The 25,643-nt window shown below is 48.5% G+C and overlaps 2 protein-coding genes across 3 annotated transcripts; one reads left to right on the top strand and one right to left on the bottom strand.

The window, feature by feature from the left end:
- The first annotated feature begins 84 nt into the window (after positions 1-84).
- EIF2B1 (eukaryotic translation initiation factor 2B subunit alpha) lies at positions 85-8,859 on the top strand. The gene is made up of 9 exons (XM_032876457.1): positions 85-219; positions 1,258-1,359; positions 2,539-2,675; positions 2,769-2,885; positions 4,663-4,775; positions 5,289-5,357; positions 6,557-6,632; positions 7,689-7,814; positions 8,578-8,859. Exons 1-9 carry the CDS (start codon positions 207-209, stop codon positions 8,740-8,742), a joined length of 918 nt encoding a protein of 305 aa, XP_032732348.1. The 5' UTR covers positions 85-206; the 3' UTR covers positions 8,743-8,859.
- Positions 8,860-9,766: 907 nt separating this feature from the next.
- Positions 9,767-24,707, bottom strand: DDX55 (DEAD-box helicase 55). Of its 2 annotated transcripts, XM_032876451.1 has the most exons (14): positions 24,577-24,706; positions 21,792-21,842; positions 21,612-21,698; positions 20,672-20,763; positions 20,531-20,593; positions 18,005-18,154; positions 17,173-17,362; positions 15,442-15,524; positions 14,557-14,688; positions 13,560-13,652; positions 12,184-12,298; positions 11,547-11,715; positions 10,733-11,025; positions 9,767-10,514 (listed from the first exon to the last, which is right to left on the bottom strand). In XM_032876451.1, the coding sequence occupies exons 1-14, from the start codon at positions 24,682-24,684 to the stop codon at positions 10,338-10,340; spliced, it is 1,803 nt and encodes a 600-aa protein (XP_032732342.1). In that variant the 5' UTR covers positions 24,685-24,706; the 3' UTR covers positions 9,767-10,337. The 2 variants fall into 2 exon arrangements, with proteins under 2 accessions (XP_032732342.1, XP_032732343.1); XM_032876452.1 differs by lacking the exon at positions 9,767-10,514 and having other exon boundaries at positions 10,874-11,009; positions 24,577-24,707.
- Positions 24,708-25,643: the final 936 nt, after the last annotated feature.

Here is a 25,643-nt window from a genome sequence, read left to right as displayed (position 1 = left end):
GCGCCCCGACTTCCGGCGCAGCCAAGTGACCTACAGGCCTCTTGGCGCGCCGTACGCACGGCCCCGCCCCCAAGGCGCCGGAAGTGGAGTGTGGAGTCGCGCAGCGTGCTGTCAGTCTCTGTAGCTGAGAACTCCTGCGGTCGTGGGACTCTACAGGCAGCGCGGGCTTTCCCGGTCCCCTCGGGCTGCGCGATCCGGAGGGCACAATGGACAGCAATGGTAAGTCGGGACGGGACGTGGCCTGTTGGGCCTAAAGCAGAGCCGCACGGGGGTCCCTCCAGAAGTCACTTTCCAAGCTTGGACTGCTGGACTGGATGTGCCGCTTCTAGTAGCGACTCGGTCCCTTTCGCTGTCCCTGTAAGATGGGTCCCCAGGGTATTCCCAGACCGACCTTCTCCCAGCGCTTTAGAGTGCCCTCCTCCAAAAGAGGGAGACTTAGACGAGGTGTGCAGATTTCGGCAGTCGTGATTTCCTCATATGTAAATATGAGTAAGATTCCCCGCCTTACTGGATCTGGTACTAGAATTTTTTTAAAAAGACGTATTTGATGTGCTCATCTAATATGGTTATCAGGGTGTTTTATTAAGTGAAACACAAGGGCAAACTGACATATGATACGTATCATTTTAAAAATACAGAGGGATGGACCTTTGCATGTACATGTACATATGTAAGTAGGTGAACAGGCTAGAATTGGCACGGACTGTCTGGACAGGTGGAGGGGAAATTGGTACAGTGGTTGACTCTGGGATCCTCCCAGGACTTGTAGTCAAGGATAAGAAGGAGGATGACCTTCCACTGTCACGTGGTGGTGCTTAAATGTTATGCCTTTTGTGCACGGATAGTTTTTTCAAAAATGAGAAACACGTCTGGTAAATACTAAAGTCCGGTCATCTCTAGTCCCATCAACATTTATAGTGCCTCTGAAGCCAAACACCCTCAAAAGAAAGTATTTTTAAAATTAGTTTGCTTCTGGGGCACCTGGGTGGCTCAGTCTGTTAAGCATCTGCGTTTGGCTCAGGTCATAATCTCAGGGTCCTGGGATCAAGTCCTGCGTCGGGCTCCCCACTCAGCAGGAGTCTGCTTCTTCCTCTGCCTCCCCCCTTCGTGTGTATGTGTGCCCTCTCTATCTCTCCCTCTCAAATAAATAAATAAAATCTTAAATAAAATTAGTTTATTTCTTAAGTCACTGAAAAGCTCTCTGGTCTTACAACCTGCTAAATGAATTTGATGAATCACTTTTTTCTCCCTCCCCAGAGTTAATTGACTACTTTAAGTCTCAGATGAAAGAAGATCCTGACATGGCCTCAGCAGTAGCTGCCATCCGGACTTTGCTGGAGTTCTTGAAGAGAGATCAAGGTGAAGACGGTCATATTCAAACACTCCTCTAGGAACTGGCAGAAGTGTAGAAAGTTGGGGCGCCTGAGTGGCTCAGTTAGTTAAGTGTCCACCTTCTGCTCAAGTCATGATCCCAGGATCCTAGGAGTCTGTGTCACCCTCTCCCTCTGCCCCTTCCCACTGCTTGTGCACTTGTGCACGCTCGCTCTATCTTTCTCTGTCAAATAAATAAATAAAATCTTTAAAAAAAAAAAAGCATAGAAAGTGAAACTGCGTGGGGGCCTATGTAAAGTAATACAGCTCTGTTTCAACTTCTCCTTTTCAGTCTTCATTTTGACTTGGAAAGAGCCCATCAGTCATCATTAAATGGGTCCCCTTTCATAAGTGAGATACACTTTGAATCAAGAGTGACTATGTTATATCAAGTTAACCATGAATCTTAAATTATAGCAACAGTTCAGCTTTGTAAGTGTTTATGGAGCTTCTGTCTTGTGCCAGAATTTGTGCACTTGCCACAGAGTGTTCCAGAATTCTAGTATTAGCATCATTCATTGTGATCGCCTGCTCTTTTCAGGCATCCTAAATATAAGTTTCTTGGTAGAGCATATGTCTTTCACAAGCAAAATAACAATAATAGTATTGATAATGCCTTCTTTAATCCAAAGGGCTGGCCTAAAGACAAACTGCAGTGTCTTCCCATTGTACCTACAATAACACACAAACACTGAGCCTTTTCTACACCGCTTCTCAGACCTCTTCTGCCACTTCTGCTTATTTCCTTCCATGCCGTCCCTCACAAAACTGTGCTGCAGTCTGGTGGCCTCTCTGTCACGTAAAGTTCATTGTCATCTCAGGTCTCTGAGTTGTTATAGTGTGCACCTATACCTTTCCCACTGGATCTTTACGGAGCTGGATCCTTTCTTACTCGGGTTTCAGTTTAAATGGCCTCCACTCCAGAGGCCATCCCTGTTAGCCCCACGTTTCTCATCATTCTGCTGCTTTCTGTCCTCATTCAGTCTGTAACTTGTGTATTTCTTTGCTTGTTTACTGTCTGCCTCTACCTCGAGAAGGGGAGTCCCCATCAGAGCAGCGACCCTGTCTGCTCACTGGTGTCTCTGGTTGCATAATGTATGAATCACAGACCTGCCAAGGGGCTGTGATACTAACCTGAACACCGCATTCCTCACGTGACCCATGCAGGGGAGACGATCCAGGGCCTGCGAGCGAATCTCACCCGTGCCATAGAAACCCTTTGTGGCGTGGACTCCTCCGTGGCCGTGTCCTCCGGTGGGAAGCTCTTCCTGCGCTTCATCAGCCTGACTTCTCTAGAATATTCGGTAAGCCCCGCCCTCCTCGGGCCACCTGTCTGCTCCTGTGTGTGGCTGCAGGTATCCTCGGCTCTACCCCTCATTTTGCTCTTTTCTTCCTAGGATTACTCTAAATGTAAAAAGATCATGATTGAGCGGGGAGAAATTTTTCTCAGGAGAACATCCCTATCAAGAAATAAAATTGCAGATCTGTGCCATACTTTCATCAAAGATGGGGCGGTGAGTAGATTTCCTCACATGTGGTAATTGGGAGCAAGGACTTTGGACTTAGACTCCTGGGGGAAAATCCCTCCTCTGCCACTTATTCGCCGTGTCGCCTTGCACCAGTTACTTAACCACTCTGCGCTGGTTTTCTCATCCGCTTAATCAAGGTGATAGCAGCACCTGCCTCATCAGGTTGCTGTGGGAGGAGGTACTGAGACGATCTAAGGACTCTGTACTATGCCTGGCACATATACAAACGCGCTATACAAACGCTTAGATGCTACTACAGAGGCTGGCACATCAAACAGGCTGAGAGGGGCGCCGGGCTGGCTTGGTCAGAAGAGCGTGCAGCTCTTGATCTCCGGATCCTGAGTTTGAGCCCCACATTGGGTGTAGAGATTACTGAAAAACAGCAAATAGACTTTAAATAAAATAAACCAGAAGAGAAAAAACCAGTGGGACAGCATGGATGATTCTTGGTTTAATAAGATGTCGTTATCAAAGAAGTATTTTCATTATCGGGTATGTACTAAATCAAAATTAAATCAACACCTAACAGCTGTTGGCACTGGTTCATACTGAGTGTCTTCTCGGTGAAGGTCAGGGCTGGCCTGGGATGCTGTCTTTCATTTCATTTCCGGCGCTACTGCTGAGACGCGGAGCTGCCAAGGGATTCTAGGTGAAGTGAGGACGGGAGCTGCAGGTTAAGCCAGTCCCCCAGCAAAGGGGCAGTAAAACTTTTATGATGTCTCTCCAGTGGCGTCCCTCTCCTGCCATCCAAGCCTCCACGGACCATAAAATTCTTTACTTGTGTTTGACTCTGAAATCTCGTCCTGTTTTATTACCCCCTTCCCAACCTTTGAAGTGTGTTCTTCACGAAATGATGTAATAGATGTGAGTGGAACTTGTACAAAAGCAAGTTGCAAACAAAGCTGCCTTGGGCCACACGGAGGCAGGACTGTGACCGCCTCCTGCACCCTGGTGTGTGTGAATGTATTAATACCACCTGCATCAGCGCTGACTTCAGACTAAATTCAGAGCAGAGCTGCCCACGTTGGAACCTGCAGACGAACCACCTGGGGATCTTGTTCAGTGCCAGTTCTGATTCAGCAGGTCTGGGTCGGGGAGTTGAGAATCTGCATCGCTGACAGGCTCCCGGGCAATGCCCAGAAAGAAGCGAGGGCGCGCTCTGTCTGTCAGTTTTGCATTATACAGAACCGCGTAGTCCGTTCATTAGAACAGAGCCGTAGTGAGTGTCTGCCCATTGTATCTGGCCCACAGATGGGTTGTTTACCTGAAATGGTGTTTATAAATTTAAAAAGAAGTTAGCCAACACTTCTGTCTTGGATTCTCAAGAAAAAAATCAGATGATGTGGCAATAGTAAGGACCGTGTGACAACAGCTGGGGATCCGTCTCTCCTCTTTGCTGCTGGCCCTACCCGAGCCCCTGCATTTCTTCCTGCAACCTGCCTCGTGCCTGCGGGCCTTGTCTTAGAACCATGTCTTTGAACTAGGAAGGCGCCCCCAAAGGAACCGAGCAGAGCCTTCAGATAGAAAGGCTTTTGTATCTTGTGAGTAACACCACATGGAGATTCCACTCCTGCATTTGGTATGGGAAGAGGTGACCCACCCTCCACAGACGGGCCATCAAGAATCTCGCTTGATTCCAGTTGATTTGTGAGACAGCATAGAGAGAAGCCTGGGGGTACTGGGAACAGGCATGCTCGGGGCAGAGAGTATGGGGTGATCACTGTGAAGTTTGCCCTTTTGACAGAACTTTCTTGGTCCGCAGAGAATATTAACTCATGCCTACTCCAGAGTGGTCCTGAGAGTTTTGGAGGCAGCAGTGGCGGCCAAGAAGCGTTTCAGTGTGTACATCACAGAGTCACAGCCCGACTTATCGGGGCAAGTATCATTCCGTTTGGTTCTGGGCCCAGCGGTCATTTTAGAGAGCAAGGGAAGGATTAGAACCTGTGTAGGAAGCCCCAGACCATGCCCCCCCACTGGCCAGTGACTCAGCCTTGCCATTGTGCCTTTTCCTGTCCCCGAAGAAAAATCTCTGTGTATTGGTAGTAGGCCACTGTGCAGGACCTAGATATGCCAATGGAAAAATTTTTATCAAGGAGTAGATAATTCCCATCTCCATCCAGAAGATCATGAAAGAAAAAACTGTCTCCTTTTTTGCTGTATGTGCATCTCTTACCCAGAGTCCCCAAGAATATAGTTTTCCTGAAACATATTTTCTTCTAAAGAACCCAAATTCTTGTTTCCTTAGTCCAGAGTCTTAGAACATGCCCCTTAGTCCCTGAATATGAACTGAGTTTCAAGCTATTGTGATTTACCATTGTCCAAATTAAGTGACTCCTCATCTGCCACTATGGGACTTTTGCTTATGTTCTCAAAAATATCATTTTCCAGTAAGAAAATGGCCAGAGCTCTCTGCCACCTCAACGTCCCTGTCACTGTGGTCCTGGATGCTGCTGTTGGGTAAGTTCCCATCTCCCCTGAGCACTGTTCCTTTTCCTCACCCACTCCTGGGGTCAGATTGGAGCAGGGTTTCCGGTTGGAGTCCTATTCATAGAACTGCATTGGCTCATGTTCTGCCTCCGAATTGATGGCTGCATTAAACCAGCAAGCTCGTGAAAAGGTCTCGATGGTGTATGCAGGAGACGAGCTGTAGCGTGTTTCAGAGAATGAGAGTCATTTATGTGGCCTTAAGGTGCATTTTATTTTATTCTTTTAAAGATTTTACTTATTTGTCAAAGAGAGAGAGCCCAAGCAGGGGGAGGGGCAGAGGGAGAGGAAGAAGCAGGTTCCCTGCTGAGCAGGGAGCCCAATGCAAGACTCAATCCCAGGACCCTGGAACCATGACCTGAGCCAAAGGCTGACACTTAACCTACTGAGCCCCCCAGGGTCCCTTATGATGCATCTTAAGAGCAAGGTGCAAAAGTCAGGCTCAAGTCAGTACATATATCAGGACTCCCTCCTCAGCGGAAGGCATGGGCTGTCCTCAGTGGCACACTGGAATTCTTTGACTTACCCATATGACTTCACTTCCAAAACTGAGGACACATGTTCTGAGAACTGCCAATGTACCTCACAAAAGAAAACAGGACTGAAAGTCTCTCAGGAAAAGAAAAGGAAAAAAAGACATAAGGCAGATAATTAAGGAAATTAGGAAAGCGTTCAAAAGAAAGCATTTTGAAGAAATCTACTTCATTGCTCATTTTCAAAGGCAAATTGGCCTTTACCGTAGCTCAAAGATTCTTGAATTACATAACATTTTCTTCCAACTCCGGATCACGATAGGTTTTTAAATTTCTGTTTCGTTTTAAGTCGATCAGAAAAGAGAGTGTCGCACAGGTAGTGAGGATAAAGAGCGGGTCACGCGATTCTCACGTTCGTCACTGTACACGTGCATGTACGTGTGCCGGGCAGCCGTGGGGAGGGCACATATACGGCAGGATTGGCTTGGGGGGGGGTTGTGGTCACAGCGCGTTTTCATGCTCATGGTTGCAGAACCGCCAGCGGTGCCCAGGTTGTCTCGGGTTTAGTGCTCTTTTGAAGGAAGGAAGTGATGAGAGGAACTTACGTTGGTGAAAATGGAAGAATACTGGTCTTTGCAGGTGATACTGCTGCTCGTAAGAGCCAAGAAAAGAGTGTAATTTTGTTAAAAATTCCTCTAGCTACATCATGGAGAAAGTGGATCTTGTCATAGTTGGTGCTGAAGGAGTTGTTGAAAACGGAGGGATTATCAACAAGGTAAGAATGTCAGTTCCCCACAGTCCTTGCTCCAGGCAGGGAGGGGTCGCTGACCCACATCCTGGCGACGTAACCGTTCGCTCCCCCAGCAACCCCTTAGCCTCCAGATGACACCATCCAGGCAAATTGTCTCCCAGTCCCCAGATGCCACTGCGGTAGCCAAATTTTGGTCCCATTTCTTTGATCTATGAGAATCACGGGACTGCAGTTTATCTTCCTCAAAACATGTTTTAACTAGAATTGGGTTTGATTGTTGTTTTTTTTAAATTGGGCATATTTGACATCAATATAGTGTGTTAAAATTTCTCCATCCATTGCTTAACATGGAAAGATCTCGTGATCCTTTGCTGCGTGGTGAAATGGATACCGCATAGGGTTTTCACATGTACAGTTCAGGGCCGCGGTCTCACACAGCATGGCGCTCTCGAAGCTCATCTTCGTCGTAGCGGGAGTCAGCACACCATCCCTGTTTATGGCCGAGTCACGTTCCATCGCGTGCAGAGAGCACGTTTGTTTGCCCACTGACTCCTGTCCACCTGGGTCGTTTCTACCTTTCGGCTCTTGTAAATAATGCTACTACAAACACGGGTGCAGTCGTCTATTTGAGTTCCGGTTCGCAGTTCCTGTGGGTGCAAACCTGGGTGGAATTTCTGGGTCATGTGGTAATTCCGTGTCTAGCATCCCAAGGACCCACCAGACTTTTCCATAGTAGCCGCACCACTGTCCATTCTCCTCAGCACTGCACAAGCATTCCAGTCCCTCTGCATTCCTGCCGACACTCGTTATTTTGGTTTTTCAATTATAGCCATGCTGGTAGGTGTGAAGTAGTACCTCCTTGTGGGTTGACTTGTGTTTGCCGAATAACGACAATCTTGAGCATCTTTTGAGAATGTGTGTATTGGCCATTTGTTTATCTTGAGAGAAATGTCGATTCTGTTGTCTTTTTAAAAAGATCGTCTTTGATTCCAAAGCCAGATTTACGTATTTTATGTTCATTCACACGCTTTCGAATATGCTGTAAGATCTCATCCTTCTACTTTTTCTCTGACTCTCCAGATTGGAACCAACCAGATGGCCGTGTGTGCCAAAGCCCAGAACAAGCCTTTTTATGTTGTTGCAGAAAGTTTCAAGTTTGTACGACTCTTCCCACTAAACCAGCAGGATGTCCCAGATAAGTTTAAGGCAAGACTTTCTTGTTTACATATTTGAAGGGGTATTTGAGTCTCAACTGAGGCCTTTGGGAAGAAGCAGTGTAGGAATATTTCAGTGAGTTACTCCCCTCCCATCACTAGTTGCTCCCACACTTGCCATGCAAAGATCAGTGGTTGGCTGAGCTTAGACTCAGAGTCCCGTTTGTCCCCAGAACATCCATCTCTCAGTCTCTCTTAGGCATGAGAGGAAGCTGCAAGGACACAGGGAAAGCTGATGGTTCAGTCCAAGCTTTGGAGTCAACTCTCCAGGCTCAGCCCCCATCTCCACTGCTCACTAACCACACGGCCCGGGGCAGATGCATTCGCTCTGTGCTCTGAGTGTCCGTTATCTGTCAGATGAGCTGGAAGTGCATTCTGAGCCATACGACAGTTCTGAGAAAATCCAGGAGAAAAGCTCGGCACGTGCCAGGCATATAGTAAAGCTCTCTGTAAAGACCTGAAATTGTTATCTTGAGAGCTTTGGAGCCGTGAATCCAGCATGCCAGTGAGGGGAGGCACAGTTTGGGTTTTTCATTAAATCGAAACCTTTGGCCGGGAGGCCGCCAGGCCGCCATCCTGACGTCCCCACTGCGCTCTGCCCTCCTCGCCAGCGTGCCACTCAGCTGGCTTTCCCCACGTGCAGGGAACACTGTCAGGTTGTAGCTAGCTACGCACTGATGGCTCAGGCCGAACCCGCACCACCTCTGAGCCCTGGTTGTGTGGGGAAAACCAACACGTGCTTCCTGTCTCCTCAGTATAAGGCAGATACTCTGAAGACTATGCAGACCAAACAAGATCTCAAAGAGGAGCACCCGTGGGTCGACTACACGTCCCCTTCCTTAATAACACTGCTGTTTACAGACCTGGGGGTGCTGACGCCCTCAGCAGTCAGCGACGAGCTCATCAAGCTGTATCTGTAACCACCGGGTCCCTTCCTGCTGCCGCACAGCTGATGGACCTGGGGCGGGGTGAGTAGCTTCTTGACCCCTCCGTGGGACAGGCCATACTGAATTTTTTTTTTTTTTTTAAGATTTTATCTTTAATCTCTGCCCTCAACGTGGGGCTCGAACTTAACAACCCCGAGATCAAGAATCCTATGCTCCACTGACTGAGCCAGCCAGATGCCCCCAAAACTGTGGTTTTTTTTTTTTTTTTTTAACGAAGACTTAAGGACTAAGGACCTAAAACCATAAGACTTATGATTTCTTACGACCATAAGAAAATTTCTTACCCATTTCAGCCCCATCTAAAATGTGTTCATGGTTTCCCTAAAACCCAACCTGAATTGTGTTTATGGTGTCTAGATACTTTCCAGTTTCCAGAAATACAAGTTATATTATTGGCTATTTAACCAATGAAAGACATACCCAAGCCCACCTCCCTTCTAACCTGCACTCCAGACTGATTTGCCAAAAGCATCGATTAAAGAGATGCAGGCCTGAAAAAGCAGGTGTTCCTACAGGCAGCCAGGCGCCCCTGTGGAAACCAACAGCCACCCAGGACACATTATAAATGGTGCCTTATGAGAAAGGCTGGAAACCCAGACTGAAGTCACATCAGACTTCCAGTGGTGACCTCAAGCCTGGGGCTGCCATCCCAACATCGGTATTGGGACAGACAGGAAGGAAACCACCAAGAGAACCCAAGGAAGGTAGAAACAACATTTAGCAGGAGCAGCCTCGTCACATATGAAGACCTTCCAGAACATCTGTAAACTGAAAGTCTGTACCTGTGGAAGATGTGAATTACCTTTAAAACATGTTTGCTCCTGAACAGCTTTTTAAAAATTGTACCTGGGGACAAATTCATCATCTTCTCAAATAAACTACATGCAAGATTTTTCTATGGTGTCATATCGGTACTGAGTGCTACCCCAGGCCCGGAGGTACTGACCATCTTGGTGAAGACACTGTAACCATATTCACACACTCAAGACATTCAAAATAGAAGGCAATAGTTTATTCGACACAAAGCATAATTTTTTTCCCTAGAATGACTTGCTTCCTTCCCCTAAAACTGTGGTGGAGACAATTCTTCAAAGAGAAGAAAACCCCGGCAACAGCAGCCCCTCCACGTGGGTGTTCTGTGCAGTTCCTCAGAGAGAGAACTCAAGTCCAGGGCAAGGACACCCACAAAGGTCAGGTGCAAAGACACCCACAAATAGTAAGGAAACTTAAAAGGCCAAAAATCAAGTATACCTCAGTATCTTTATGTTAGAAAGTAAGTATAAAATAGGCACAGAAAAATGAGCTTTAATTTAGAGGGGACCCATCAAAATAAATACATCTATTATTTACACTCAGTCTTACCCTCTTCTGTTGGCCTTAAAGGCTGCTGTGGTTTCCATAAAGCAGTCATGAGTGTGAAGCGCGCCCTCTGTCCCCAGTGTGAACACGACTTTCCTGGATGCCTGCTGTGGGTCCAGCACACGGGGAAAGTGTGGGGGCACTGTGTGGGGCGCTGTGCAGGGCCCACTCGCCATTCTCCCTGCGCTCGAGTATGCCCTGGGGCCGGGTCAGCAGTCCTCTTCCGAATCAGGGATCCCCATATCTGCTCTCGGGACTGTTCTCTTGCCACTTGAAAACAACCCCTTCTCAAATTCTTCTTCAGTAATTTTGCCTTTCTTAAACTTCTTCAAGAGCCTCGTGTCGTTGAGAAGTTCCTCCATGTCCTCGTCTTCAATATCGGAACCCTAAATGCAGAAAGTGACAAACCACTGAACTCTTTAGGGACATGCTCTCACAGCAACGGACACACTCTCAGATCAGCTTCCACAAACATGTCACACTCCCAACCAAGTCCCAACAGAATACAGAAATACGAGAGCCCCACGCAATCCCTACTACAAGACACTACTTTGATAAAATTCATTCAGAATTCTCCGCTGAGTATTCAAGTAATGAAAACTACCTCTTCCCTCTTCCTTTTTGCATTCATTTTTTTCTTCTTCTCCTTTTTGGCCTTCTGCTTTGACCAAGCTTTATTTTTTATGAATTTTCTTCTCCCTTCATTTTCTCTTTTCTCTTTTCTTTGTTGCTCCAGTAGTTTCTGCCTCTGCTTCTCTCTAACTTTATCTTTAAATGGAATGGTGTCTGTGTTAACATCCGCAGGCACGAAATCTGGAAACTGCCTTCCTCTGAGTTCTGGCATCTTGGGCATCCTCAGCAGGGCAAATCCTCGAGCAAGACTAGCAAAATCAAGATCTAATTAAACCAAAACATCAGAGTTAGCACACCCAGAATAGAATCATAAGCACCAACCCAAAGAAGACAGCTCTTTACTAACCGAATTATTGAATGGGTTCGTTTTAATTAGAATTAAAATAATTATTTTTTACCAAAAAGGGATACTGGGCAGCAAATTTGTTCTGTCTACACAAACCCTAAGAACGCTTCTTTTAAATATTTAGAAAATACTAACCCTGACATACGCCTAACATTTTTTTTTTAAGATTTTATTTATTTATTTGACAAGAGATCGCAAGTAGGCTGAGAGGCAGGCAGAGAGAGAGAGGGAAGCAGGCTCCCTGGTGAGCAGAGAGCCCGATGCGGGGCTCAATCCCAGGACACTGAGATCATGACCTGAGCCGAAGACAGAGGCTTTAACCCTCTGAGCCACCCAGGCGCCCCACACCTAACATTTTTATAAGACAAAGAAGTTTCATACCTGCACTACGTGTAAGGCCATAGGTGTTTAAGGAGACAATTACATGAAATCACCTTACCCTTTATTCTGAAAATGAGGTTGCATTCATGCTTCGCATAAGCCTGGACATAGGACACAAAGGCTTTCATGCCCTTTTCAAACACCGCTCTGTCGGCCAAGGCCATGGACTTGAGCTTTTGAAGGAGGTCTCCTGTGTTTTTCTGGAGTTTCATCTCCTGCAGGGGGCACTGCACACAGACCACATGCTCACCTCTTCTGGCTGGGATGCCCTCACCCCCAAAACCCCATCAGAGCCAGTGCAAAACCAAAGGCAAAACAATTCATTGTAATCTAATCAGAGACACCGAAGCCCAAATTCCCAAGTACGTTACTTAGTCTGACATTTTTTAAAGGAAAATTTTAAAATCAATTTTACATAAAAATCCCGAGTTCTAGTTGGGGAATACCCAACACTAGGTCTGTGTTCCCAAGTACTGACACTCAGCTGGAGCTGAGCAGTGGCTGCCACCCTGAATGGGCTCCAGGCCTGGAGCCTCCCCACTGCCTTCAGGCTAGCCAGCTCCTGCCCTTGCATCACCACCTGGCCCCCCAGAGTGTGCAGACCCCTCCTCTAAGTTCCGGGCCACTTGCTGGAAAAGGACTCTACCAAGTACCCTATCACTGGGCATGCTATATGAAAAAAGGAGACCACTTACTTTTTGGTTAATTTCAAGGAAACTGACATAGGACTCTTCCATGGGAAGGAGGAACACAAGCGCGCTGCCACCGTGGCCAATGCGGGCTGTACGGCCACAGCGATGAACAAAGGCACTGTGAATGGGGGACGGGACGGCAATCACCAAGTCAGAGTGGGCAAACAGGGACCCAGACTCCATGGCTCAGCCCAACCCTGCCTCTCACTAGGGTCACAGATACAAATGCTGGCAGTTAAATACAGACCACAAATCAGGATTCAGCAAGACACTTCATGTGAACTAGGAAAGTTTACATGTATGCCTATCTGATGATACAGGTAAAACAGGTCCTAGTAGAAAACTGGAAGACAAACGTAGACAAAAGTGGCCTGTAAGCCCTCCAACAAAAAGTATCGTTACCACTCGGGAGGTCTATTTCCCCACATTTTCCTGTTTGGAAGGATCTATGAGGAAATTAAGTTTGTTCTGGGAGAGTAAGACTTTTGTATACGGAGTCATGTATTGATTTCCTTTAAGCATCTATCAGATGCTTCTGTGCAAGAACTTTAAAAAGCACATGGAGGGGGTGCCTGGGTGGCTCAGTGGGTTAAGCCGCTGGCTTCGGCTCAGGTCATGATCTCAGGGTCCTGGGATCGAGCGCCACATCGGGCTCTCTGCTCAGCGGGGAGCCTGTTTCCCTCTCTCTGCCTGCCTCTCTGCCTACTTGTGATCTCTCTGTCAAATAAATAAATAAAATCTTTAAAAAAAAAAAAAAAAGCGCATGGAGGGGCACCTGGGTGGCTCAGTCAGTTAAGTATCTGCCTTCAGCTCAGGTCATGATCCCAGGGTCCTGGGATCGGGCTCCCGTTCAGTGGGGAGTCTGCTTCTCCCTCTGCTTTTGCCTGCCGCTCCCCTTGCTTATGCTATCTCTGTCTCCCGCTCTCTCTCTGTGTCATATAAATCAATAAAATCTTTTAAGAAAATTGTCACTGTTTAAAAAAAAAAAAGAAAAAAAAGAGAAAGCATGTGAAAATAACAAATCGTATACTATGGCATCACTATTTTCACACGTCAAGGACGGTTCACCTGTTAATCCATTTTTGCTAAGTAATTTTTTTTTTTTAAGATTTTACTTATTTGACAGAGAGAGATCACAGGCAGGCAGAACAGCAGGCAGAGAGAGGCTGGTAAGCAGGCTCCCTGCTGAGCAGAGAGCCCCATGCAGGGCTCGATCCTAGGACCCCGAGGTCATGACCTGAGCTAAAGGCAGAAGCTTAACCCACTGAGCCACCCAGGTGCCCCAAAAGTAATGTTTTGATGAACATCATTATGTGTATCTTCGTCAGGATTCATGGGGCCAGATTTCTGACAGAGGGTCACATTCCGTCATGCCATACCTTGCGCTGCTGGGAGGGTCGTACTGCAAAACCCAGTTTACTTCAGGAATGTCTATTCCTCGGGCCATGACATCCGTGCACACTAAAATCCCACTAGAAAATGAGAAAACATCATTCTGAGCAAGGGGGCAACCAACGTCCTCACCATCAGTCTTTCCCAGCCTCAATGAGGAGGACGACAGTACTGCACAGGTTCTGGAACCTCTCACAGATGCAAGCAGTTAGGAATCCCATTTTGACTTTTTTTTTCCTCCTAGGGATATCTAGGACTTCACAAATTCCCAACGAAAACAGGTAGGGAAGAGACTGGGAAAGGACTTTTTAAATCAGCATACTTTTCTTTAAAACAAACCAAAAACTGTAGTGCGTCTAATCCTAGGTGTACAGTCCGTTCTATCACTCTGTCTAGGAGAATGCTTTTTTTTTTTTTAAAGATTTCATTTATTTATTTGACAGAGAGCTCACAAGTAGGCAGAAAGGCAGGCGGGAGCGGGGGGGCGGGGGAGAGCAGAGAGCCCTATGTGGGGCTCGATCCCAGGACCCTGAGATCATGACCTGAGCCAAGGGCAGAGGCACTCCTAGAAGAGTGCTTTTAACAACACAGCCAGGAGGCTCTTAGAAAAGCAGAAAAATGTTACTTCTACATGCAGAATTAATTATGGCCACTGAGAGATGCGAGGTCCCAACTGTGCAGTGACCCAATGAGAACTTATGAGACTTCAGTGAATTGCTCCTACCCAAATGCCCTCCACCCATTCAACAAATAGGTATCAAAACCCCTGGGCCAGGGGCTGGGCCAGATTCTCAGAGCTTACGATCTTGCAGGGAAGTCAGTGCAGCGCAGCACGACGGGGTCAGGCTGGGGATGGGGCGCCCCGGGGCCACACAGAGCAGGTGTGATAACTGGGCAGAGGAGAAAGAGGGCTCCAGGCAGAGAACACAGCCCACGTGAGGGACCTGCGGAAGCACACAGTGAGCTGCAGGGCAGCTAACGCACCTCTGCAATCTGCGGAACCCCATGAAGATCTTATCGCGCTTGTGTTTCATCTTCCCGTGAATGCACATGATCTGCACACCCTTCACCAGGGCCTCCAGAGCCTTTCCGTAGTATTCCACACAGGCACAGGTGCTGCGAGAGCAGACAGAGGGCTCAGAGTCACTGGCTGCCTGGGTCCCCTACTGCTGGGGACGGAGGCGGTGAGCACCAGCTGCAGTAGAGAGGACCCCATCCTCTCTGGGACAATGTCTACCAACATCAGCCACCCTAAACTCTAGATCTGAAGCCCTCCTGGAGTTCTGACAGCAGGACAGAACAGTGGCTGCCACTGGGCTGGCTGCTTCAGGGCCATTCCCAGCCACTCCCTCCCTCACCTCTACGACAGAGGCTGGGACAGCTGCACACTCATTTCCTCTGCCTCTCTGGAGGTGAGCGGCTGCCCAGTGACTCACCTTTGGCCCCTGAAATGAAAGCCTGAGTCAGCTGGGGAAGAGGGGCTTCTGAGAAAGCTTTCTGCTCTTCTGGTGTGAAGAATTCCCTTCCCCCTCCCTTTTCTGTTTTCAGTGCAGATGGGGCAGCAAGCATGACAGTGGCCATCTTCAAACCATGAAGGGACAGACATGAATAAAAGGCCAATGACAGTCACAGAAGTACTGACCTGGACACAGGGGAGACACAACCCAATGTCAGGACCCACCTAACCTCTGGCCTTCTTTCTACAGGAGAAAAATAACTCCTCCTGCTTAAGTCACAAAAGCTGGGTTCTCAGTTACTTGAAGCAAAAACACTCCTGAGAGAATTCCAAACCTCAGGGCTACATGCATCTGTACGTTCTGGAGGTGACTGAACCCCAGATTCTCCCACCACAGCATCCAGAAGAATTACCTGAAGAAGACCAGGTGTTTTTCCTGCTTATGATTTCGAAGAAAATGTACCAACTGGTTAAATTTCTCATCTGCCTTACATACCTGCCAAGTAAAAAAGGAAATCAATTTTTAAAAAATTATAATAATCTCTTCAGCTATTTTCAGTTTCAGCCTTAAACGTTAAGGAATCCGATTTCCTCCACTGATAGAACACACTTCCGTCAGTGAATTAATCAGTCCACCTACCTCTGAACGGGTATCAGCATGTGCTGCTGACACAAGTCAGAGTCACGTCACGGAGACACACACGGTCATCTAAAGCAATCGTCCCCAAATCCCAGTATACAGAAAGGGACCACACCAGCTATATCCAGGGTAGGTTTTTTGTTTTTTGTTTTTTAAGTAAGTTCTATACCCAACATGGGGCTTAAACTCATGACCCCAAGATCAGGAGTTGCTCTCCGGACCGAGCCAGCCAGGTATCCCTCCAGGGTAGATAGGGTAGATTTTAAATGCAGATTCTTGGGCACAGCACACAAACTCAGTAGGTCTAGGATTCAACCCAAGAATCCATACTATTTAAGAGCCCCCAGGAGATTCTGATACATCTCCATGTTCAGAAATCGCTGCTCTAAGATGAACCCAGGCTTCCAGAAAAGAATGTACAAAATTTGAAAGACCACCATGGAGACAGACTCCAGTCCCTCCTAATTCACTCAATGGCTGCATTCGGGCCCCTACATGAGAGACATTTAAACCCATCTGCACACACTCCCCCTATTTTTACCAAAACCAAATTCTCAATTTGGAATTTCTTCTCACACACTCAGATCTCTCTAAATACAATCAGTGAGGGGTGCCTGGGTGCCTCAGTGGTTAAGCCTCTGCCTTCGGCTCAGGTCATGATCCTAGGGTCCTGGGATCGAGCCCCACATCGACTCTCTGCTCAGGAGGGAGCCTGCTTCCTCCTCTCTCTCTGCCTGTCAAATAAATAAATAAATAATCTTTTAAAAAAATTTAAATAGGGGCACCTGGGTGGCTCAGTGGGTTGGGCCACTGCCTTCGAATCAGGTCATGATCCCGGGGTCCTGGGATCGGGTCCCGCATGGGGCTCTTTGCTCGGCGGGGAGCCTGCTTCCCTCTCTCTCTCTCTCTCTGCCTGCCTCTCTACTTGTGATCTCTCGCTCTGTCAAATAAATAAAAAAATAAAATAAAAATTTTAAATAAATAAATAAATAAATAAATAAAATCAGTGAAATGAATACAAAACAGCAGAAAGCCACAAGAGCCGCAGTCAGTGTCCAGAGCTAATAGTTACTAGTACTTACTATGTACTACACACTAGCCTAATCTGTATTAATCCATAGTAATCAATCAATCCTCACCACAACCCATGAAGTGGGGAGTAGTGGAGCCCCTTTGTACAATAAGTGCATCTAGTTCAATTAGTACGGGACAAAGCCAAGATGTGTCCCTGGGCTTTGTCCAGGGCCGTCGCATTCTGGCACCCACTCAGCCAGGCACGATGCTACCTACGGACCCCTCCCTCTGCCCGGGAAAGGCGGGCTCCTGACTTTTCCAGCCCAGCCCGGAAACACCAGCAATGAAGAAGCCCTCCTAAATCCGGAAGCCTATGGATGTCAACACCGCACTCCAGGCAGTTGCCCTAGAGGCAGTGCCACATCGCCCATGAGACCCCAGTCAGCATTCTGACCGAGCTGTGGGAATCGACAAGAGATCCAGTGCGCACCATGTAGTAGTTCTCCAGGCGGGAAGGAGTTTTCTGAGTGCTGCTGGCCGCGACGCCCTTCTCCTTCACCGAAATCCGGACGGGGTTCCGTAGCCCTGCTCGCACCAGGCTCTCCACTTCCTGGGTCTGAGTGGCAGAGAAAAGGCCTGTTCTCCTCTGCTTTGGCAAAAACTCCAGGATGGTGTTTATGCTAAAAAAAGAGGGCTCGAGCTTAGCCTCTCGTTTATCAGCATCATCAACAAATACCACCTTAGGACACTAAACAGGTATTTAGAGACCAGGGGAAAAGCCATCACAGTATTCACAGTAGACAAGAACCAGGGGATGAGATGATGAGCAATTTTTCTTCTCTACACTCTCTTTTCACTTTGTACTCTTTACACTCTTTATACTTACTTTATACTCTCTTTATACTTTTCTTTTCTTCTTTATACTCTAAATTTTTCCAAGTTTTCTCCAACATGAATACATAATTGTACTTTTATCACGTGGGGCAATTAAAAGAGAATGAAGACAAAAAACTTTTTGGAACTAAAAACCATTGACCTATATACATTTTAAGTAAGTGAATTATACGATAGATGAATTATATCCCAATAGCTATTCAAAACACACACACACAAACTTTTTAAAAGAAATTATGAAAGAAAATACATCTTAAGAAGTAGAACTGGAACTTAAACTGTGTGGTAGTATTTGAAAAATCAAACAACCTAATGATCTGAAATTCAAATGAGCCCAATAAAGGCAGTCATAAAGTGGTAAAGGAATTTCATTTTGCTCTCCTTTCTGCCAGTAACACCCAAAGCCAAAGAAGCCCATAGTCCAGTACCTTGCCTCAAACCCCATGTCCAGAAGTCTGTCTGCTTCATCCAACACCAGGACGTCGAGGGACCTCACACAGCTGGCCAGATCCAAGCCTTCTGCCTTCCTCCGGAACATGTCCTCCAGGCGGCCTGGAGTGGCCACAATGATGTTCCCACTTTGAAAACACAATAAACATTTACCACACACTCTCTGGACCTTGGGAATATCTGTGATTCCAAATACTAAGTCTTGTAATGCCCCATGGTCACCCAGGTTCTCTAAGTTCCCACTAAAGGGAAATACAGCCATGAGTGAGGGGACAGGGCTCAGGGCAGAAAAGTGAGGGCCATGAGGAAGGCAGACAGGTTCCAGGCCAAGACCCAGGGTGGTGTCGGCACACGCGGGGCCCAGTGGCCACATCTGGCCTGCCCCTGCTTCTGTGCCGTCTTCCTGACCAGGCCCATCCACGCATGTATCGTCTCTGGCAGCTTTCACGCCCCAACAGTGGAGCTGAATACCTGTGACAACCACGTGGTCCACCTAATATATTTGGCATCTGTTCCGTTACAGAAAGGGTTGGCTGACCCCTGACCTAGAACAAATTATTCAACCACGTTAGGCCCCAAGTAACTCGTCTACAAAATGAAAGTGTGAACAGAATTAGAGAGAATTTTATGTTAAAGATCACAGCTGCAGATGAAACGACAAATACGGCCCCTCCACACTGGCTGACCCGCAAGAAGTTGGTTTTTTGTTTGGGGTTGTTTTTTTTTTTTTTTAAGAAGAAACTTTTGTTAAAGATTTTATTTATTTGACAGAGCAGAGCGAGAGAGAAAGAGCAAAAACGGGGAGCAGTAGGCGAGAGAGAAGCAGACTCCCCACTGAGCAGGGAGCCCGATGGTGGGGCTTGATCCCAGAACTGTGGGATCATGACCTGAACTGAAGGCAGATGCTTAACTGACTGAGCCACCCAGATGCCCCTTCAATTTTAAGCAAGCTCTACACCCAATGTGGGGTTCAAACCCGCAACCCCCACCCAAGTCAAGAGTTGCATGCTCCACTGACTGAGCCAGCCAGGTCTTCCAAGTTTTTTGTTTTTGTTTTTTAATGTGAATTACGTGCCAATGGTTTAAAAAGTGTAGAGCTCACACATAAAAATTTGGAACTCCATGTTCTTTTTAAAAAATTCAGTATCTGGCAATACTGAGCCCAGAATCCTCAAGGCAACCTACCAGCTAGAGAGGAGTGTTTGACCGCGTAGTGAGCAGTTCCTACCCAGGCCCACCCCAGCCCTTTCACACATTGATGTTCTCCTCTGACCCCTACACAACATTGTGACCCCGGCTGAAAGGCACTGCGTAGGATAGCTGGAACATGGCAAATGCTAATAGAAGCTGTTCTCTTTATTAAGTTTCTCTAACAAACTAGCCACAAAACCCATCACTATTCGTAATAAACCTTATTCATGGTGCAACTGAAAAAATTCCAAAGGGCTGATGGCCAGCATGCGGTCAAACATCCATCTGTTTTTTAAACACCTGTGTGTGCTCGGCACGGCAACGCTGTGGGACAGACAGCACACTGACCGCGAGCCTGCCTAGAGACACAGGGAACCTGACCCACGCAGTGCTCTAGAGGAAAGCTGGGTCTGTGCAGCAGCAGAGGCGCTGAGAAGACAGCAGCAGTGGAGAATGGTGGCCTGGCAAGCCCTGTACGAACATTAGGATCCTTCCTAAGGGCCATAAGAAGCCAGTAAAGAGTTTTCAATGAGTGATATGATCAGGCTGGCACTCTGAAAAGGCCACCTGGGTTGCTCTTTGGGGAGTAGACTGTAAGAAGGCAAAGCAGAAACACACAGAAGAGAACGCTACCGCAGGAGCCCAGGAGAGACAGGGTGGTCCAGATCAGAGCGGGAGAGGGGGCGAAGGGAAAAAAATCAAAGGGCTAGAGATGTGTGCTCTGGAGAGAAAATGTGAATGATCCGGTGATGGTTAATGAGGGGCGGGGACAGAAGGGACAGTGGAGCATCAGGGCCAAGTCCCCGACTTCAGGAGAAGCACATGGGTAGACAGGTGACTGCGAAACCCCAGACGACATGAAGATATGGGAATAAAAAGCACCCATCCCAGACATGTCTGCAACAGCCAGGAGATGCCCGGGAAATGCCAGGCAGACAAGCAGCTACCTGCAGGACTGGGACTCAGCGTGAGGTCAGGGACCACCAGGAGTGAGAAGAGACCACTTAGAGAGCCCCAAGTGAGAAAAGCAAGGGCCCTAAATTCTGTATAGTCAGCCTGGCGAGAGGCAGGGCCACCCCGACTCCCTTTTCCTCTGCAGGGTGAGACTCACTGAAGGCGAAATGCTCGTCAGGGCCTTATTCCCCAGGAAAGAGCCAGCAGGCAAAATGGGAATGTGGCCTGGAGAACACAACTTTTTGGGGAGAGGGCATTGCCGAAGGGAATGCTCCCCATGAGGCCTAGACCAGGTATCGCTTCCTCTTGGGTTCAGTGCCAAAAACAAGCAAGGAAAGAGCAGAAGCAAGCAAACTTACCCTTGTTCCTTAAACCTTGCAACATCTTCTCCAGGATTCCTGCCTCCGATCCAGAGAATCTGGCTAAAACAAGCAACAGGTCTTGACCAGGTCAGGCAAAGTAACAGCCCGTAGCTACCAGGGGAGCCGTGTCCGACTCACCTGAACTGCGGGAAGTGCTTCGTGAAATGCGCCAGGACTTCATCTATCTGAATAGCCAGCTCCCGCGTGGGTGTGATGACGAGCGCCCCAACCTGCCCGCGTGTGGGCAAAGGAAACAGTGAGCAGAGCGGGCTCACAGGGCTGAACACCGGCGCCAGAACTGTGCAGCTCACAGAGCCGAGTGCCTCGGGGGGACAGGATTCTGAGCTTCCACTGCTTCCTCTGTCCCAGGGCTTACCAGTGACTGCTCTAGATCCCGGCCAGTTCTCATTATCGACAAACACGGGCTTCACAAACACTGAAATGCATCCCCCCACCGGGGGAAATGCAGGGTCAGGTTCCGGGGAGCCTCTGGTCATGTTTTGTCAATCAATCAATACAGAGGCTGGTTTTTATGTGTGCTTCTGTTTAAAGACACCTTGAATAATACAGAGTTGATTTATCAATACTGACTTCGCTGCGGGTCGCACTCTAGCTCAGGCCTGGATGGAGCGTATCTCGCACGCTTATGTTTTCCGAAAGGGCCATCCCAGCCTTCTGGCGCTCAGCAACACTAGCCACTGCTTCAGCTCTACTCCTGAGGCCGTTTTAAATGCTGAAGTCCCCAGCAAGAATCACAGCGGTAAACAGAAGGACGCCTGTTTATTATAGTCTGAGAGCTACGCAGGAAGGCAGAGCGTCGCCCTGTTCAGACGCGGCTGGGAACGAGCACAGCAGGTGACCCCGAGTCTTTGCTGCTCTGCACAAAGCCATGAATGAGGGAGGAAACACAGAATTATTGATCTGGGGACCACAGGTAAATATCAACAGGTAGGCAGATTCAGAAACAGGGTATCTGCAGGTAATGAGGACAGATTTTTTTTTCAATCTTTTGACCAGCTTCTTTGAACTGTGACCTCTACAATGACTAAGTAAAAATATACCCCGTAGCGATCCTCACCTGATTCTTTTTTAGCTTCTCTTCCCTTCTCAGAAGAATTTCCAGGATGGGGATGACAAAAGCGAGCGTTTTGCCACTACCCGTGACCTGCCAAGATGGAGTGAATTTGGTTTGCTTTTCCTCACAGTTCATTCTGGAGGGAAAACAGGAGGACAAGCTGCATTTCAATGAGGTACTCACCGCCTCTGCAGCGACATCTTTGTTTTTCATGAACAGAGGGATGGTTGCAGACTAGAGAAAGAGATGCAAAGCCCCCGTTAGAGAATGCCAGGCTCCACGGAGGTCGCCCAAAGCCCACAGAACACAGTGGGTGGCCTGGGTCACAATGGGTCCCCCCTACACACACACATACACAATAGAGACCCTGAATAGAGTCACCACAAAGCACCCCAGGGGGTTGGCTCAGAGGCAACACAGCAGAACACAGCTGTGGTGTCTGTACAGACAGTGTGGAGGGAATAGTGAGCTGAGCTGGGATTCCAGAGTCCTAAATACTAGCCCTGCCTCACGTCTTTTTCCTCTCTGGACCAGGAAGGGTTTTGAAGACTGAGTTTTGGAGTCCCTTCCAGCTCTCGTATCAAAAAATAATGATTCCAGGGGTGCCTGGGTAACTCAGTTGGTTAAGCGATTGCCTTCAGCTCAGGTCATGATCCCGGGGTCCTGAGATCAAGCCCCGCATTGGGCCCCCTGCTCAACGGGGAGCCTGCTTCTCCCTCTCCTTCTACACAGCTCCCCCTGCTTGTACTCTCCTGCTCTCTGTCAAATGAATACATGAATGAAATCTTAAAAAAAAAAAAAAAAGACACAATGATTCCAATAAACCTCATTTTAAACACCACAGGGTACCTCCAGGTCTTGCAAAAAGCAGACTCAGGTCTCAGCTTTGAGGTCATCCCCTCCAAGACCCCACTCCTGGTCCTCAGAGCCTGAGCTCACCCATCACAGCACATGCAGCACTTTTTTTTTTTGAAGATTTTATTTATTTGGGGCACCTGGGTGGCTCAGTGGGTTAAAGCCTCTGCCTTTGGCTCAGGTCATGATCCCGGGATCCTGGGATTGAGCCCCGCATCGGGCTCTCTGCTTGGCAGGGAGCCTGTTTCCTCCTCTCTCTCTGCCTACTTGTGATCTCTCTTCCTCTGTCAAATAAATAAATAAAATCTTGAAAAAAAAAAAAAGTAAAAAGAAAAATGTAAAATGAATTTTACTATTGTGTTTTATTTAACCCAGGAGACCCAGACTACTGTCACTTTTAACAGGTAATGAATATTTTAAAAATTAATTAATGAGATATGTTCCACTCCTTTTTTTAATCCTAAACCTCCAAAATCCATCGCACCTTCTACAGGTGGAGCACATCTCAATTTGGACTCACCATATTTCAAGTGTTCAAGAGCTTCATGTGTCTACCGACTCCCACAGTGGACGGCATAGCCCCTGATTACCAACAACTGATGTCAGTGACTGGGTCTCCCTGCACTACAGACCCAAGGCAGGGTTCGAAGTACCCCCAGCTGTCATCTCCTGCTTCCTCCACCTCTTTCCTGAGGATCTCATGGACATCTCAACTCAGTAATTCTTGAATTTCCCTCGGAAATGTGCTACCTCTCCCTGCCTTACTCACCTCAGTAATCGGTACCGCCATCTACCCAGCTGCTAAAGACAAAAACCTGACTCCCTCTAGATTCCCCTCTTTGGTAACCCCTACATCTGGCCCCCAACAACCTGAACACTCTCTCAAACTTCCCTTCTCAGAATCCACTCTACTCCAAGTCACCACCACCTCTCACTTGACACTGGCCCCCTGACCTCCTGCTTCTCGAAGCCCCTGAAGTCCATTCTCCACACAGCAGTCACCTCCCTTCCCTTCATACGTTGCTACCCATTAAGATGGCTTCCGTTGCATTTAAATGGAATCCAAACTCATCCAAGACCCTGCACAACATGGACCCTACTTTGCTCATCTCTTATACTACGCCGGATGGCTCCCACCAAAGGCCTTCTTTCTGTTCCTCCCAGGTCACCTGTAGCCCAAATATCCGCACTGGCACTTCTCTCTGCTGAGATATCCTGCCCCAATCACCCCACAGTCAGCTCCTCAATCATTGGGTATCAGCTCAATGGCACCTTCGGAGGGGCCTTCCCTAACACACCACCTTAATTAACCTCCTGTCCTGGACCTCAGTGACACTTACCACTAACTGAAATTACCGTTTTCTACTCCTTTCTCCCTCCTTTCTCCCTGCAGTAGAAAATAAGGGGCGCCTGGGTGGCTCAGTGGGTTAAAGCCTCTGTCTTCACTCGGACCATGATCCCAGAGTCCTGCTCTCTGCTCGGTGGGGAGCCTGCTTTTCCCCCTCTCTCTCTGCCTGCCTCTCTGCCTACTTGTGATCTCTGTCAAATAAATAAATAAAATCTTTTAAAAAAGAAAGAAAATAAGGTCCATGCCTGGGGACCAACACTGCAAAGTCCCCAGAGCCTAGAAAACCTGATACACAGTATATCCTCAACAAATATTTCTTGAATAAACAAATAAATGGGGCCAGAAGGCTTCACTTGGCCCGCATAGTAAAACGGCAGGTATTATTTTCTGAGCTCCCATAATGTGTCCAACACTGTCTTAGGGACGTCCCACAGTAACCCTACGAAACAGGTAAGAAGGAAATGGCGCGGAGACGTTAAGCCACCTGCTAGAGGGGCAGCGCTGGGACGCAGCCGGCACTTGGGCCCCAGCACTCACAGGCGCCGGAGGCGGGGGGTGATGGTCGCGCGGGAGGTCAGGGCCCTGGCGCAGGGGCGCAGCCGCCCCCCCACCCGCCGGCGTCATTAACCAGGGTAGGCAGACTGAAGACAGGGCATAAATCCCGGGGGGCGGGGGGGGGGAGGCCGATCGGAGCCTCCCCGCCCCGCCTGCCACCCCTTTCTCCCGAGCACGGAGGACCCTTCCCCGCCCGGCCGCGCCAGGTACCTGCACCGGCGTCATGTACCGGAAGCCCAGCTCCCGCAGCGCGCCCAGCACCCGCGGGTGCAGCCGCATAGGCAGCGACTCCCAAGAGCCCTCCGTCACGTGCTCCATAGCGCGCTCTGCCTCGGCCGCCACGGCCGCCACCCGGCCGCCACCGGGGCGGCGCCGGCGAGCACTTCCGCTTCCGGCCGTCCGTGGGACCGCCGGCAACCGCGCTCTAGCAGCAGAGTTCCCGAGCTCGGGGAAAGGGTCCTGCGCGAGCGGGAAAAGCTGACCGCCGGGCAGTGAAAGTGGACGGTGGGGACTGGGCCAGACCGGAGTCGTACCGTCCCTCCCACGCAGCCGCCTTGGCTCGGGCGCATTCCCACCGAGAACAGGCATTTCGGCGGAGGGATTCTGCTCCGGATCGCCAGCTTCCTGCGCTCATCAGAGGCAGGTGGCAGCACAAGACCGCGTCCTGGCCAAGGGACAGGTTGGTCTGGAGTGGATAGAAATGTACCCCGCTCCCGGAGCCCCGGTCAACACATATGCGAAGTCGGGGATGGTGGGGACCCAGCGCTCGGTACACACTAAATGGTGGTTTACTTCCGACAAGGTTAGAGTCCCAAGTGAGAACATGATCTTCCTGTTCCTCGGTTCGCCGTCGCCTGGGGCGGGCTCATTTGTCCACGCACACATTCGTTCAGCAAGCTTTCATCCATGGCCTGCTACGTGCCGGACTCCGGCTCCGTGCGCGGCTTGCTGCCGTACTTAACAAATGTCATCTCAGTGAGGCCTTCCTTTCCTAATCACTAAAACCGCTCAGCCTGCCTCCCCTCCCCTCCATTGCACTTACTATTAATATACTGATCAATTTACTTAATAGGTTCTTCTTCCTCCACTAAAAGGAAGTCCCACGACAATGGGGAATTTTCTTTAATTTCTTTAACCCAGGGGCTACAGCTGGCAGCACACAGCAGTCACTCAGATATTTTGGGGATGGATAAATAGGAATAGTACTCATACAGACTCCAGTCATCACAAACTAAATGAAGTGGAAAAAAAAGTCTGAGGCAACGTTTCCAGTGAAA

This window comes from Lontra canadensis, unplaced genomic scaffold, assembly GCF_010015895.1.
Source record: "Lontra canadensis isolate GAN:19392208 unplaced genomic scaffold, GSC_riverotter_1.0 scaffold58, whole genome shotgun sequence".
In the NCBI taxonomy this organism is placed as follows: domain Eukaryota; kingdom Metazoa; phylum Chordata; class Mammalia; order Carnivora; family Mustelidae; genus Lontra; species Lontra canadensis.
Note: the sequence above shows the minus strand (reverse complement) of the source record. Positions and strands in the feature narration are given on the sequence as shown.

What these genes read in the sequence shown, in the direction of transcription:
- EIF2B1 (XM_032876457.1), top strand. An exon ending in GTTCTTGAAGAGAGATCAAG is followed by an intron (nt 1,360 to 2,538) that starts GTGAAGACGGTC and finishes TGACCCATGCAG; the next exon opens with GGGAGACGATCCAGGGCCTG. An exon ending in TGACTTCTCTAGAATATTCG is followed by an intron (nt 2,676 to 2,768) that starts GTAAGCCCCGCC and finishes TTTTCTTCCTAG; the next exon opens with GATTACTCTAAATGTAAAAA.
- DDX55 (XM_032876451.1), bottom strand. Translation starts at nt 24,684, where the DNA reads ATGGAGCACGTGACGGAGGGCTCTTGGGAGTCGCTGCCTATGCGGCTG. An exon ending in AAGCACTTCCCGCAGTTCAG is followed by an intron (nt 20,594 to 20,671) that starts GTGAGTCGGACA and finishes TGCTTGTTTTAG; the next exon opens with CCAGATTCTCTGGATCGGAG. An exon ending in GGGTTCCGCAGATTGCAGAG is followed by an intron (nt 13,653 to 14,556) that starts GTGCGTTAGCTG and finishes CTCATTTTCTAG; the next exon opens with TGGGATTTTAGTGTGCACGG.